The sequence below is a fragment of the Camelus bactrianus genome, chromosome 11 (genome assembly GCF_048773025.1).
Source record: "Camelus bactrianus isolate YW-2024 breed Bactrian camel chromosome 11, ASM4877302v1, whole genome shotgun sequence".
NCBI lineage: Eukaryota > Metazoa > Chordata > Mammalia > Artiodactyla > Camelidae > Camelus > Camelus bactrianus.
The window spans coordinates 52,865,404-52,882,305 of NC_133549.1; the positions used below are offsets into that span (position 1 = coordinate 52,865,404).

Consider the following 16,902-nt stretch of genomic DNA (forward strand, 5'->3'; position numbering starts at 1 on the left):
GCTTTTTTATTTTATACCTAGTCATTTATAACTCTTAATCCCTTTCCCCCATCTTGCCCCTCTCCCAAGTCCTCTTCCCACTGGTAACCATTAGTGTACCCTCTGTTTCTGTGAGTCAATTTTTGTTATATTCATTAGTTGATTTTACTTTTTAGATTCCACATATAAGTGAAGTTACACAGTTTTCATCCTTCTCCTGTTTTACTTACTTCACTAAACCAAATAGCCTCTAGGTCCACACATGTTGTTGCAAATGACAAGAGTTCATTCTTTTTTATGGCTGAGTAATGTTCCATTGTTATACCACATCTTTGTCCGTTCATCTGTTGATGGCCATGTAGGCTGCTTCCACATCTTGGCTATTGAAAATGCTGCCATGAACATTGAGGTACATGTATCTTTTCAAGTTAGTGTTTTTGTTTTCTTTGGGGAAATACCCAGGAGTGAAATTTCTGGGTCATATAGCAGTTCTATAATTTTGGCAGGAACTTCCATACTGTTTTCCATAGTGGCTACATCAATTTATAATCCTATCAACAATTTACAAGGGTTCCCTTTTCTTCACATCTTCCAACACTTGTTATTTTTTGTCTTTTTGATGACCACCATTTTGACAGGTGTGAGGTGATATATCATTGCAGTTTTGATTTGCATTTACCTAATAATTAGTGATGTTGAGCATCTTTTCATGTGCCTGTTAGTTATCTGTATGTCATGTTTGGAAAAATGTCTTCTGCCCTTTTCAAAAAAATGGGTTGTTTGCTTTTTTAGTTGAGTTGTATGAGCCCTTTATATGTTTTGGCTATTAATCCCTTATCAGATTTATCATTTGCAAACATTTTCTCCCGCTCAGTTGGTTGTCTTTTCATTTTGTTGATGGATTCCTTCACTGTGCAAAAGCTTTTAAGTGTAGTTAGGTCCCTCTTGTTTATTTTTGCTTTTGTTTCCCTTGCCTGAGGAGACAAATCCAAAAAAGATTGCTAAGACTTATGTCAAGAGTATACTGCCTATGTTTCCTTCTAGGAGTTTTACCGTTTCCAATCTTACATTTATGGCTTTAATCCATTTGAATTTCTTTTTGCATATGATGTGAGAAAATGTTCTAATTTCAGTTTTTTACATCTAGCTGTCCAGTTTTTCCAGCACCACTTATTGAAGGCTGCCTTTTTTGCGTTGTATATTTTTGCCTTCTAAGAATATACATATTTTAAAAGTATTACCTAGAACCACTATACAGTGTACTCCCCTGTGGCAATGTTTGAGATCATCTGTTGCGCTGCAACCTGACCAGCTTGAGTTTTTGATTAAAACAGTCTTAAAAGACATGATGAGACAGATCAGCCCAGGGCATGAAATATGTCACAATTCTAGAGGAGTTAGTTTGACATTTATTTTTCTCTTATAATTGATACATAGAGCTTAGTTATTGACAGTTAAAACTTGAAAGATAGTTCATTCTTTTGCAGTTACCTTTTTGTCCTGGAGGAGAATAAACACATTTAAAAGCCTTCAGAAAATTGTGAGAGTATATAAAAGCTCAAATAACCTTTTTCTGAAATGTCAGAAATAACTACTAAGGGCTAACAAGGTACTTGAAAAAGAAGGATAGACAGGGAAAAATAGAAAGTATCCAAGTGACTAATTAAAATATGGACCAGAAATTATGATGTGAGAAGGCCCCATTTATAGATGATAGAGTGTGGTCAGTGGTGGAGAAAAAGGGATAATTTCAGGGAAGTTAATATATGAATTTTTTGAGTGTATCGTAATGATACCTTTGCTTTAATATGCTTTCAGCTCTTAATTCTTACAATGGTCCTGTGGGAAAAGATGACATAAAAAATTCAGAAAAGGGAACTGAGGATCAGAGAGACTCAGTGACTTTTTCAGAGCCACATAATGGGATTAGAGCTGTAGGGATGTCTGACTTTAAGACCATGATCTGTCTGTTATGCCCCATTTAAGCTGTTGCTTTTATACCAACAAATTGTTAACTAGCAAGGTAGAATCTGTTTAAAAGAGTAGAGAGAGAGAGATTGAGGCAGAGAAACCAAGTATGCCACTTCTGGGGTAGGGAAGAATGTCAATAGCCCTAACAAGGCAATGAAAGTAGGATTGACGGGAGGAACCGATTCAGGAGAGATTACAAAGATATGATGCACTTGGGTAAAAGTGAAGAGTCATACATAGCACTAAGATTTCTAGCCTGCATCATTGGTTAAATGATAATGTCATTAAGGGAGATAGACAACATAACCACAAGTCTTGATGGAGGATACAGTTATGCAGTTAATGCATTTAATGCTGCTATGGCTAAGTTGAGTTTGAGGTGCTGGTGAGATACTCACATAACACTGAGCAAAATGGTGGCAGTATAGTTCCGAAGGGTTGAAGGACAGAGATGTAGATTTGAAGGTCATTGGCCTCAGGATCCTAACTGAAGTCTTAATAGTGATTTTTATTTTCTGAGAGAGCTTAAAGATAAGTGTAATTAGTATATTATGAGAACTAGGGTCTAGTAAAAAAATCAGTCTATCTGGGATAAAATCTCAGATTGACCACTTTCTAGCTTGGTATCAAGTTACATAATCTCTCTGAGTCTCATCTCTTGTTTCTTGTTCTCAACCTGCAGACATTGACAATGTCTGGAGATTTTTTTTTTTTTTTTTTTTTTTTTTGTCGCAATTGGGTTTTCTAAGGGCATCTAGGGTAGAGGAGAGAAAAGCTGCTAAATATTCTACAACGCACAGGATAGGCTCCACAATAGCAGTGCTGAGTTTGAGAAAACCTTCTGTAAAGCTTCTACAAGGTAGGGATAATTGTACTTACCTCATAGAGTTGTGAGGTTTCAGTCAGATAATGTAAGTAAAAAATACTGCCGAACATGTCATAAACAATAAATATTTGATAAAAATAATCAATTGAGTGGAATAAAAGGGGCAAAAGACACAATTTGGGTACCTGCTTACTTCTAAGGGATAGCAGAGGAAGAAGTGTGTGTGTGATACATGCTGAGAAATAGCACAGATGAGGAGGAGGAGGAGGAGAACCAGGAAAGGGAAAGATTAGGGGGAAGGGTAGAGTAGTTCAGTGCAGCCCCACACGTTTCTACTTCATGGCTACTACCAGAGAAGACCAGCGGGGCCATGACTCTCAGATAGGTCACTTAGGGTGGGATCTGGAAAGAGACCACTGGGATTAACAGCAAGTTAGTGATAATTTAGAGGGGAAAGTTGTAACAATAAGAGTGAAAGAAAAATGGAAATAGAAAGCCAAGTTGCAGTAGGTTGAGAATTACGTGAAGAATAAGGATGAGAAACTGGAAATGCAATTTATTCAAACTGGCTGTTTGGCACAAAGGATAGTTTTGTGTTTTAGGATCAGAGAGGCCATCCTGTTTGTAGACTGAAAGAAAGGAAAATTCTAAAGGGAAACAGTGGAACAATAAGAAATACTGTAATTGATGGAGTAAGAGTATAGAGGAGGGAGATGAAAGAGTTTATGGTTCAGGTAATGAAGATGGGATTTGCTTTAGAAAGAACTGGAGGTGATTGCTCTGGGAGAGAAATACAATAATGATGTCATTAAACTGTACGTCCAGGGAAAGACATGGAAACCAAGAATTTAACTTTTTATGAACCTGTCAAGAATTATAAGTTAAAATGTTCTAAACAGCCCAGTTACATAAGAAGATGTATCTTCTAAATTGCTGTTAATATTTCTTCATGAAACTTTCTGTTATGAACTGATTTCCCAGATCCACATGTTGAAGCCCTAACCTCCCAGCCCCAACCCCATATGACCGTTTTTGGAGATGGGGCCTATTCAAGGTAATCAAGGTTAAATGAGGTCATAGGGGTGGGGCCCTAATCCAAAAGGACTGGTGTGTTAGAATAAGAGGAAGAGACATCAGGAGGGCATACACACAGAGGAAAGGCCACAGGAAGACAGTCAGAAGGCGCTGCCTGTAGGTGAGGAAGAACCCAACCCTGCTTGTTTGCACCTTGATCTTAGACTCCGAGCCTCCCTGACTGTGAAAAATTTATTTCTGTTGTTTAAACTGTGAGGCCTGTAGTTTTTTGTTATGGCATCCCCAGCAGACGAATACATTTCTTAATTAGAGCTTCTATAGATATAATATAATGGAAGAAATAAGGTAATCTGTTAAATAAAAAGTAGTTCTTTTAAGGAGTTGACCATGAAGACAGTATGTGAGAGAAAGCAAATATTTGATACCAAACTCAAAGCCCAGCTATTAACCAGCAGGCTTCAGCTTCCGTATTGGGAGATAAATATGATGTGAATAATGGTGTGGATTGCGAGTGTTAGAGTCAGGTTGCCTCCATTCAAATCCCATGTTGATACTTACTAGTCATGTGACCTTGGGTACTTACTTAATTGTCTTCCTTGTTGATTTATCTGTAAAATAGGGTAAATTTACGTCAAATAGTTTGTACAATTCTTGACACATGCTCGTTATTATTTTCATGTTTTGCCTGATATTTTTGTTTTTGCTAGATTTTCCAATCACTAATTTGTGGCATGAAAGGATATATTATCTCTTAATCTTCAGTGATTTTTAGAAAAAATAAAAACAGTAGAATAGATCAGAAATAAATATCCACCGACAGTGATTTTTGAAAAAAAAAGTTACCCTGGAGACTAATACTGTCTTTATTTCAAAGAGTTTTAAGGCATAACTAAGTATACTAAAAAGATATTTTGAGATAGATTTATTGTGCCATCCTAGCATTTCATTTTCAATTTACTTTAAAAAATTCAGTGATTTTTTCATAGCATTTTCTGTTCCCATGCCATTTTTCTTAGCCAAAGTTTTCTAAAGGCAGTTTTTAAATAGTTACAAAAAAAAGTAGACTGTTTTTACTGATATCTGATATAATTAATATATCTACATAAACTAAGATATATCACCTATGGATTTTTGTTGTCTTTAATAAAATGGCCTCTTACTTTTAGATAATTTTGAGTGAAATATTATTATATGGGTTTATTCATTTTAAATAATTTCTAAGTAGATAAGCTTGAAAAATACTGAATAGATAAAATACCCACTGTTGCCATAGATTAAGCTTTGTGAATAAGAAAATCTGGAAAAAAGTTGAACCTTTGTGTATTCCTATTGAGATAATTGACATCAAACTGGTCTTTGAATTAAGAATCTACTGTGCTATGAGGAAAGTTAAATAATTTAGTATTGATATTTGTTTCCATTGAGGGAAATTGATTATTTAATAAAATTAATTGGCTATATATGAAACATCATCATTAGTTTTCATGTCAAAACAGTCATATTTTGGCCCAGAAAAATCAATGGCAGAAAGAATAATGTATAATGTCTACTTTGGTTAGTATTTATTTGATATGGTCAGGTAAAGAGAGTTTCTGCCACTTACTTAAAATAATTGGTCAGCCACAAGAAGTCTGTCTACTGCATGAACTGTCTGATTTAAGTATAGTTGGGAGGGTTTTATTCTTAAGGAAATTGAAACATGAATTTGGCATGCTAGGGCAATCTATACTTAAAAGCATGTTTTTCTCTATAACCTAAAAGGCTAAACTATCACAGAGATTTGATTCTAATTTCTTCTGCTTTTAATTGAAAATGAAAATTGTGCTACAGTTTCTAGTTCTTTCTTTCATTTTAATTGCAACTGGGATTCATGGATATAAATTCCATTATAGTCTAAAATAATTACCCTAAGTTAATGTCCTATATATAATTCAATGATAAATTGCTAAATGTTTAAAACCACTTTCATCCATATTTATACCAATGTATGTCATCATTAGGACTCCAACTTTAGATTTTATTTTAACTAAATCTTTGTCCTAAAAGTTCATCATTCATATAGGTGAATGCTCACAGAGGCACACTGGACTTTTAACTCATATACCTTGAATTATAAATTTAAAAATGCATCAAAAAACTTAAATGCTTTCTTGTCTTCTCCTGGTCAAACACAATGAGTGAATGAATGAGTCTATTAATCTATCCTTTAATTCATTTCCATTATATACCAGACAATATTCTAGTTCCTGGAGAGTTATTGATGAGTAGATAGACTAGGTCTCTGATCTCATGAAGCTAATTCTAGGGTGGGAAAGACAACAGATATTAAACAAAGTAGTTTTTTTTTTTTTTTTTTGGAGGGGAGGTAACTAGATTTAGTTAATTTTTTGGAGGAGGTACTGGGGATTGAACCCAGGACTTTGTGTATGCTAAGCATGTGCTGTACCACTTGAGCTATGCCTTCCCCCCAAAGTAGTTTTTAACAAGTGATCAATGCTAGTATGAAAATAAAATTGGTTGAGATGACAGTGACAGTGTGTTTGATGTGAAGGCTACTTTGGTCAGGGAAGACCTGTCTGAAGAGGACTCACTTGGGCTGAGACCTGGGTGTCAGTAAGGAAAAATCATGCAAAGATCTGGAGAACTAATATTCCAGGCAGAGGACAAAGGCCCTGAGGAGTATGCAAGCTTGATATGTTCTAAAGTCAGAGGGAGAATAGTCAGAGAAATAGAGAGGTCATCGAGGAGTGACATGATCTGACTTATGATTTTAAAAGTTTACCCTGGCTTACCGTGTACGGACAAGAGTGGTAGTAAAAAGGGGGGCGGGGAGCAACTCTAATAATTCCCAAAAGAGAATGGTGGCTGGGACCAAAGGGGAATAGGAAAAAGGGGATTCAGTTCAGATTATTGAAGGTAGAATTGTAGGATTTAGTGTTGGGTTATATATGAGGGTGGCAGGATGAGGATAAGAGAATGAGCTGGAACCGGGGTCTGCAAACTTTTTCTGTGAGGGGCCACATAATAAATATTTTCAGGTTTGCAGGTCATACTGTCACTGTTACAGCTAGTCAACTTCATTATTATATGTAAAAGCAGCCACGAACAATATATAGAGAAATGGAGGTGGCTGTGTTCCAATAAAACTTTACTGACGAAAACAAGCAGTGGGCCAGATTTGGTCTGCAGGCAGAAGTTTGCTGACCCCTGATCTAGAATAACTCCTTGAAAGATTAAGAAAGCTCTTCTCTTCTGGAAAATCTTACCATAATATGGAGGCTAACAGATGCTATGAGACCCCAACTCTCCCACATTAGTGCCACCATCCAAAACATGATGAATAAAGAAGAGACCCTGGGCCTGTTGGAGAGAAGAGACCGGCCTTGATTCAGGGAAGCCCTTCTCCATCATTTTCCAGACTTTTTCACATGACCTAAAGGTAAACCAGCAGATGCTCAGGTTATGTGTTTGTTTTGACTTTCTTTACCACCCATGTATGGTAGAGTTTTTAGGCAAATACAAGGTGTTGGGTTTGGCATATTCAATGATTTTTATCTGCTCTGCTGCCATCCATTCTATTATCTATAGAACTGTACTTTTTAATAAATATTTTCCATTATAATTATGTTAGTATATTAATATGTATTATTTGTAGCTAAAAATTCTTGTATATGCCATTTATTCTTTTAACTCCCTCTGAAAATACAGAATTTATCAGGTGGGAATCAGAAAGGGGCACAGAGGGTGGGAGAGAGATGAGTGGTCTAGGTTAGTGCTTCACCAAGGGTCTGTTCTTAGGACCAATTTTGTTTTGTTTTAATTTCAAATCTATCATAGACAGATGTTTTTATAAAATAAAACACAAGTGGATTACTTGAAAAATAAAATGAAAAAGGCATAAAAATAAGTGCCTACTTTAAAAAAATATTAGATTGACCATACATAAAGTTATATTTCAATAAAGATATCAGAACAAACAACACTGAATAAAAAGAATTACAAAATTTGATCACATTGTCACTGAAAGCATGCATATAAGCAATAAGAAATAGAGTGGGTATTATGCTTATTTTGCTATCATAATAAAACCAAAATTTATGAGTGAAACAGCAAATTCTCTGGTCCTAACTGCAAAAGGTACATTTTCAAAGAACAGCTTGTATGTCAGTATTTGTTCTTCATGTGCCAAATGTGCCTCTTTCTTGCTTGTTAAGTTTTCTAATTGAAATTGGATTGATGGAAATGACACTTGCAGGGAATAATGTGTATCTAAACTGTTCTATGTTTTGTTTAGTAGACTCAGTAGAGAAACCATTCTCAAAGAGGTGACTTATAGCAAATGGAAGAAGTGATTTTTAAAACAATTTCAATACACTCAGGATGTTTTTTAACCCAAAATGAAACAAGTGATTTTGCATTTTCATTGATCCTTCAATAATAGCCTGTTCTCTCAATTTATCCCATAAAGTTTATGGTTAAATTTAAATTATCATTCAATAAAATAAATAGATTCTGGGTTTTATACTCTTTGGGTTACAATTAGCAAACTAATCTTAAAATATCACACATTTAACATTGTGTAGTACTTATATGCAGTTTATACAAAGCAGTTCTCACCTCATGAGTTTGACAGTAAGTAAACAAGTCTATATTCTGTTCAAAAATATGAGTCCGTTGATCTTGTCCTTGGATATTTCAGCAATATCAAATCACTATAAAAGTTACTAAGTCCACTACTTAATCTCTTCACAGACAAGTGACTGTTTACCAATCCTACTGTGAGTAGCAAACTAATCTACAGAAGATTTCTGAATTTAATCATGCTTAGGGAAGGGTGAACTATATGTAGGAATCTTGTACATAAAAATTTAAGATAAAATATTTATAAATTCAAAATGGTTTGCGGGGAATCTGAAAATATATCTTTTAAAAATAGTTTTTCTTTTATTACATTCCTTTATTAAGATACATTCTTAACAATTACAGATTAAAAGTCAAAAAGAATCAAAAAGAAAGCTTTAAGCCATAAACTGTTGCAAATGCTTTGACAAATTATTAGATAAACAAATAAGTAAGATTGAGACATTTAGTCAGTCCATATGGGATGTTTTTACATATTCAAGCAAGTCCTCCACTGGATTTTTTTTTCCCTTCAATTAACCACTAAGTTAGTTACTATATAAGCATAAACATAGCCTAAAGTCAAATACTAAAACAATATGGTTCCAATTTTGAAATAAATACATTGAAAAATGTCTAGAGGAATTGTGCCAAAATAATAAGGTTTAGCTCTGGGCTGTGGAACTACAAGAAATCTTTTATTCCATAAAGTTTTTTAGCCTTCCAGAATTTCAACATATTATAGTTGGGATCAGGAAAAAAAAAGTAAATCTTAAAATTCAAAACGAGACCATGCCATTTGACTAATACAATAACCCTGTCAACTCAGCAAGGCTCTGCCCTGCAGAAGACTGACTATGTAGACGTAATAGACACGAAAACTTGGTTAACACTATAAGGCGTTTTGTTCCTCAAAAATCACAGTACATGAATTGACGGAGTTCTTGAAATTAATTCTTTCCTTTGATTTCTTTGTTCACTAGGCCAATTTGGATTATCATTCTCAATTTTTGATTATTTTAATGTGTATAATTATAATCAGGAAATGGTTTAAATTAAATGTGTGTTATCTGTAATTAATTTTCCCTAATGAATAATCTCCACAATAGATATGGGGTTATTGTTATAAAAGAAAGATAGAGACAAATGTCTAACACTCTAAAAGTATGTGTACTTTTCACTTGCAAATATAAACGTATGTGCAGAATAAAAATACTGTTGAGAAAACTACTTGTTCATAAAAGTGGCATTGCTTTCTACGAAACCACTATCATACAACTTTGAGTAGATGACATTCTTTTCATAGACACTAAAGCCTACCTTCTGATGAGTATTCAACCATTCTTGACCTCCTACCTTGTATTATAGTTGTTTCTTATCTCTAATATAAGTAACTTCCTTAAGGCTGTATCTTATTATCTTTGCATAATTCACAGTAGCTTGAGTTGTTCTTTATGAATAGTAGGCTTTGCATAAATACATGTGTGGATGAATGAATGGAGAGGATGGATGGGTGGGATGGATAATTGGAAAAATATAGATGTTGGTTGGTTTTATTCCATTTGGGGCTCATTTTCCCTCTAAAGAAGTATATTCATATGTTGCTTCATAGTATAAACCACTAATAATTATGCCTGTGCTAGTTAAAAATAAAACAGTCAGACAACAAATAAGGTAACAATCATGAGACACTTTACCAGAAGCCACACGTGAATGAACAGATTTTTTTTTCAATAGAAGAAACAAAATAATAAAGGATACCTCTAAAATCTTGGATTTAGCTAGGTAACAAGCATCCCAACTAATCTGGGTCAGTAATTTTCTATTTTATTTTAATAAGTATATTTTAAAGGATTTATCCAAGATTCATCTTGGGAAAGTCTAATGGGCTGTAATCATTTACACCGGTCAAATTAAGAGAGCTGTGTAAGACTTCAGATAATGCTTGACAAATGTTTTGCTTAGCACTATTGAAGTATTTGCAATACTTTCTGGTTTAAGGTTTTACTTTTGACTCATTTTGGCTTATAATCTTAAACTATTAAGCATAGATTATCATTTTATTTAAGGATGTGATCAAGAAAAAAGGTTCTAAATAAGTTTTGAGATTTTCTCCCATCCTATTCTGAGTTTGAAAAGATTCTATTTTAAACATTCTTATACAAGATTCCCGAACAGTATGAATATGGTATAAGAGATCCTGAGGACCAAATCGACTAAAATATATTATTGAATACATACATAAATTATGAATATAAAAAATGCTTTGTAAATTGTAAAGTGACATATAAATGCTGTTATTTTTTAGCAGCATGATAATGCTAATCTGTGATATTTGAACTGCCTTTCTAATAATATAATAGCCCTTTTCTCTCTAGGTGAAGTCTCATCATATCACAACCGAAGAACAAAATTACACACTCTTTAGACATACCACTGTGTAATCAGCTCCCTTCAGAAGGATGTTTTGGCTTAATAATGAAAACATCTTAATAACTGAAATCATTACCCACTGAGTTACCATCAGTGTCATGTTCTAAAACAGACAAATTTCCTAGAATGAGAAACACAGCCCTTTTGACTGAAAATTTCTGTAAATACCATTCTTGATGTAAAAGGGTCATCACTCCTCCCTCCTTTTCTCTCTTCTTCCCTCTCTCCATCCATCCTTCTCTCCTTCCTTCATTCCTCCATTCTTTCTCTTTCTTTTCCATGCCTTCCTTGCAAGTATGTTTAAACTACCAGCATTAAGCACAAAAGGGATTTCTCCATTTGCCCTCTTTCTACCACAATATACTCAACTAATAACACATTATCCACCTCCTTAAAAGATTCTGTCAAGACTTGTTAAAGTTTGATTTTACATCCCAAGAAAAGTAGCAGAAATGTACCTCATTACTTAGTGTATAGACAGTAAGGTTTGCTGTTGAAATGCCCTAAATTAAAACCTTGGTTCATCAATGTCTCCTACATTTATTTATTATTGAAATTATGCCTACTGAAATTGGCTACTTTATTTTACACTGCTAAAATATAACTCATACATGAATTGTGACTTTGTTTAAAAGAAGAATTTAATGATTTTCCTCTAGTCTCCTACATTTGTTATAATTGATAAATATTGTTTTCTGGTTTCTGCACATTCAGTTGTTAAAAGGCATCTGATACCTATAATAATACTTTTTCAAATGCCTGTTTGATGAGGGTTCACACAGATGGCAGGTGTTCCTGCAGAGTATCTGTGAGAGGGGGAATGGAACATTAATTAGTTCCTACTTGTGCTAGGAGTGATAAATTCTATAATGACATCAATTATATTATCAAGATATCTTAAATTATTCACTGATAAGTGCAGAGATATAGAGATAGTTATTTGAAACTCATTAATATTGCTTGAAAATTCTACATTTTCTTAAACTTCTAGTTGACTATAATGGTCAACTTACTGTTTGAGGAGACAGAATATTAGCAGAATGCATTTGTTTCATGTTTCAAAAAATGTTATTTGGCCAAGATTGCTTACTAAATAAAGATTACTATAAAGGACATACGGTTCCAATTCTAAAGTCAAGATTATATTACTGAATATTTTTATTTCAAGAAGAAATTCCATATGTTTAATCTCTAATTGAGAGTATAAATATAAATGTTTAGATAGTTGCCATGCCCCCTCCATCATCTGTATATGTATGCGAGTGCGTATGTGTGTGGGTGTCTGTGTGTGTGTAGATGAGTAAGTAGATATTCTATCATGTGTGTCCACGCAATGACCTATTATTTTGGTTATGGGAATATTGCTTAGGGAGCTTTTAAAAATAAAAGTATTCACTTATGATACAATATTAAGTTCAAAATCAAGATATTAAGTCATAGGTGCTTTATGATTGCATCTTTATAAAAAAAAAACAACAATAAAGCTATGCAGAGAAAAAGTAAAAAGAAGTACGTAAAATGTTCCTGTTAGTTATTTGTGGTTAGAGAATTCTGAGTGATTTGTTAATTTCTTCTCTCAGTTTTAAAATTGTTTCCATAAAAAATCAATTACACTTTAAATGAAAAGGATTTTCCTCAGGGAGAATTTATTTCAAAAATAATTTTATGTCATATCAAAATAAAGACCTTTTGTAAGTACATATCATTTCTTACTTTTTTTTATTTAGTAGTAAAATAAAAATAATAAATCATGGATCATTAGCACCACATAGAAAATTTGTATTTTTAAATCAAAGGCACTCTAAAATACATATGAAAAAGACATAATTCAAATACTTCTTTTGTTCATTCTTTTTAAATTGTTGGCTATGGCTAAGATTTAACAAAAAAGGATATAAACAGCTCATCACCAGGTCTAAATATTTTTTCCCCCAGTCACTCTTACCTTTTAAACTTACTTCTGTCATTAGATGTTTTCTACTTTTGAAAATCTGTATAGCTTGCCAGATGTAGTTTTTTCCATGTGTATACTTTGCTAATAGAAATTTCAAACTGTATTTTCAAAAAGTGATGCGCAGTTTTAACTGAGCCTAGTGAGATGAACAGATTTTAAGTAAAAAAGTCTCCCTTCTTATCAAATTTGTTATCAGTTTGCTTGGTAATTCTTTGATAATGTACTAGTCTGCTTAAGATGTCTTTAACTCAAATAGATACTTGGAGGAAAACAGGATTTTTTTTTAACTATTTGAATTATCAGAATTACTTAAGAGTTTTAAATATTTAACCACATAATCTATAATATATCTAAGCATATTTGAAAAGCTAAGCTTTAGTGGTTGTTTCTCTCTGGTTTTACCACTTAAATGCTCTTTGGTTCCTCTCTGTCAGTGCATTTTCACAATGTTTGGATTTGGTAGTATTAAAAATATCTAAATATTATAAAGGACAGGAGTGATATTAGAGAATATGGACTATAATTCTAGATGTGCTATTAAACTGCAGTCATCCTGGACAAATAAGCTAATCTATCTGTATTTAAATTTCATATTTATCTGTAGAAACAGAAAATCAACCAGATACCATTTTTTCATAATAAAAGAAATATTGTATTTTACTTTACAATATAAACCCATTTAGCCTTAAGGAGTTTCTCCAAAAGCAGACTTTGTCTAGTAATGACCAAGATGTTCTGTGGGAAGACGGAGAATTTTACCACAGAAAGAACAATGGCAAAAATCATATTTGAACTATTCTCAACCATGGGGATTATCTTTAGCATTTGTTTTATCATTAATTATATTTTTGAAAATTTAATAGCTACTTATTGCTCATTCATTCATTTGACATTTATTAATAAATTCATCACAGAAAACCTGACACTCTATATGTGATTCTTGCTTCTTGGCTTTCTCTCTAGTTGTTTTCTTTTGGTCTCTTTCGTATTGGAAATACTATTTAGCCCAGCGTTCTAGTTACCCTGTCCTACAGGTGCGATCATTACCCAAGGGCCTGAGGTAATAGTTGCTCCATTCCCCTTACAGCCAGCCCCCAAGCAGCAGTGTCAATTTCCTCTTTATAGGTCTGTTTTGTTTTGTTTTTGTTTTTTTTGAAAGTGTAGGTAAAAGCTATTAAGCAACGTTTAAATTTTAAGTCAGCAAACATCCTATATATTTCATGCATATTTTGTTCTTTAGTACTCACAACACACAAAGCCTCTTGCATGTATTAATATTATAGAGCTTTAAAAATAAAATGTAAAATCTTAAAGTACTTTAAAAGATTGAAGAAATCTTTGCTCTCAGTTTATATCATTGTATGATATTTCTTAGTAACATCCTAGATTAAATGTTTGCATTCATTTTTATTTAGACCCTTTTAGATTGTTTTAATATATCATTGGCTAGGTTGTCATTGTTACAACTTTGCAGAGGATTTATCCTGATCACTGCGTTTTTTTCCCCCACCGACAGCTCTTTCAAGCATTTGATTGGAGGACTGGATGATGTTTCTAATAAAGCATATGAAGATGCAGAAGCTAAAGCAAAGTAAGTAGAAATTTGGGGGGGCCTTAATTTTGATTTTTTAAAAATGATTTTGAGTAGAAATAAGATCAAATATTTTGTTGGACAAAGCCCAACACTCTGACAGGAAGAAACTACTTAAGAGGAAAAAGAAGCAATCTCTTCAAGGTAATTATTACATAGAATGCTTACTTTGTAAGTATGTCTCTCCTTAAACATGAAACCTTGATTTTGTGAGGAAGATCATCTGGACAAGGGAAAATGGTTAATTTAAAATCCAGTGTAAACAGTTGAATATAAACACATCTTTCTCCCACTGAAAACATTTTCTGAATGAATGGTGATTGTGTTCAACAGTTGTTTGTGAAATTGAAAAATAGTAAGGCTGGAAATATTTCTTCATGTGAATATACCCTTGTGTTGCATTAAACTTGAATGGCACCGTTATCATAATGATCTGAGATAGTACATACCCCATTAATGATCATTTTTATAAAACAAAATACCATTTTATCTACTAGAATAGTTTAAAACAAAGCTTTTTTTTTGACAAAGATGCAAAATAATTTGATATTTGCTTTTTTTTTTTGAAAAAAATTTAGGTTACTTTTTTAAAAAGTGTAATCTATATAATTCTCCTCTTCTCCCAAGAAAGTAATTTAAGGAAAAACAATTTTGTATTTGATATCATACAGGACACCTGAAGGATTAAATCAGCAAATATCAGTAAATAGATAGTACAGGCGAAGGAGGTGATTGGTTGGTCTTGTAGTTACCTAAAAACCAAAAGGAATAAAGTAATTTCTTTGCCTTGAGAATTTATGAAGATTAAAAATTTGGTCTAGAATTAACTGCTATAATCCATTTTGACTGATAAAATTCTATTATTTTCAAAGCTGTATAAATAATATCCACAATTTCTTCTCTGTATAGTTTTCTCTTGTTTCTTTTGCTCTTTGAAGGGACATAGACTTACATCCCGGGGTCAAATACCAGTAGTGTCTCTGCCCAGATTTGCTCAGGGAATTACACCAGCCACTTTTAACACCAAATTTCATGCAGTCCTCAGTGTTGCCTGTACTGTGTGGGTGGTTGGTATTAATTTCCTGGTTTCCTACATTAAGTTAAAATATGTGTTATTACTAAGTTTAGATTTTAGTTTCTGGTATTTACAGTAATCATTGTGAGATGGTAGAAGGGGACCGTTTTAAAAGTTATAAAACTTTCTTTGTTTTTATTGAACCCTCAGAAGAACATTTTCTTGCTGTATAAAAGCTCATATTTATAACTTATGTCAGCAAAGTTTTTCTTGAGTTATATATTTAATTAAGACTACCGTGGATTATTATACACACACACATACTCACACCATTCTGTATGCATTTTATATATACAACTATATACAACTAGTGGTAATCTTTAAAATTCATCTAAAATCTTTAACTATCTAAATAAACATTTGTAGAATTACTGGAAAAAGTCAAAGGTCTTTTAAACTAAATATTCTTTGATCTATTTCTGTTTTCCTGTTAAACTTTAGACAGATTGTCCAATGAAAGTTTTCGTATAACTCCTGTTTACTCTACCCAAAGTCATGGCCAGTCACTGGCTTAAAATTGATCAGTGATTGGGAAGCAATTGTAAATTAGTTAGATCCTTCTTAGTGTACCGTTGACCTTAAAAGATTAAACTGTGTGTGCATCTCATGAATTCTGGGCATTTATAAGTTCACTTGTGCATGTTTCAAATAAAGGTGGGAAGGAAAACAGACATACTGAAATTCAGATTCAGTCAGTTAGAAGATAGGTGTGGTAACAGATCCTCATGCTGGAAGACAGTCTGTCAGTATGAGAAATATGACCCTGAATGAGGACCAGAAGCCCCGGATTCTGCTCCTGGCTCTGTCATTCCCAACCAAGTGATTTGGGTCATGTCTCAACACCTGTCTCTCAGTCTCATTGTCTTACCTATGAAATAGTATTGTTGTGATTTAATTGATGAAAAATACTTGGTAAATTATAAAGGGCTATAAAAGTGGATGAATACGTTTGTAGAAGTAATCATTGGAAATATACCCTAATGCATTTGATACATGGTTTGATTTACAAACAATTACTGCATATCTATGATGTAAAACTAATTTTACCTGGGCAAAAAGTCTTTAATCTTCTGTAGGCAAACTAGTCTCACTTTGGTAGCATGTCATAAAATTAAACCTAGCTTCGGAAAAAAAAATCCATAAATATAATTTTTATAAAGTAACAATTAAAAGAAAGTTCAATTATGATTAAAGAATAGTAAAGGGCAATGAAATGATGAACTACATCTAAATATTGTTATTTGATGCATAAATTTAATAGATTATAAATTAGCCATTATATTTATACTAGAATATAAGTCAGCTAGATAGATTAATTTTAATTTTTCTATTCAATTAATACTAAATCTAAATGAATGCATAACCCAGATACCTTAATATTGATTATTATGTAGAAAATGGGAACGCTTGATGAAAAA

General features: G+C 33.0%; 1 protein-coding gene across 3 annotated transcripts in view; it reads left to right on the forward strand.

Moving 5' to 3' along the window:
- The window catches only part of PRKG1 (protein kinase cGMP-dependent 1), a 1,107,715-nt gene that overhangs the window by 987,641 nt on the left and 103,172 nt on the right, over nucleotides 1–16,902 (forward strand). For all 3 annotated transcript variants that reach the window (XM_074374026.1, XM_045507363.2, XM_074374027.1), the window contains one exon: nucleotides 14,335–14,409. In XM_074374026.1, coding sequence (XP_074230127.1) covers nucleotides 14,335–14,409 — 75 coding nt within the window. The remainder of the gene's footprint in view (nucleotides 1–14,334; nucleotides 14,410–16,902) is intronic.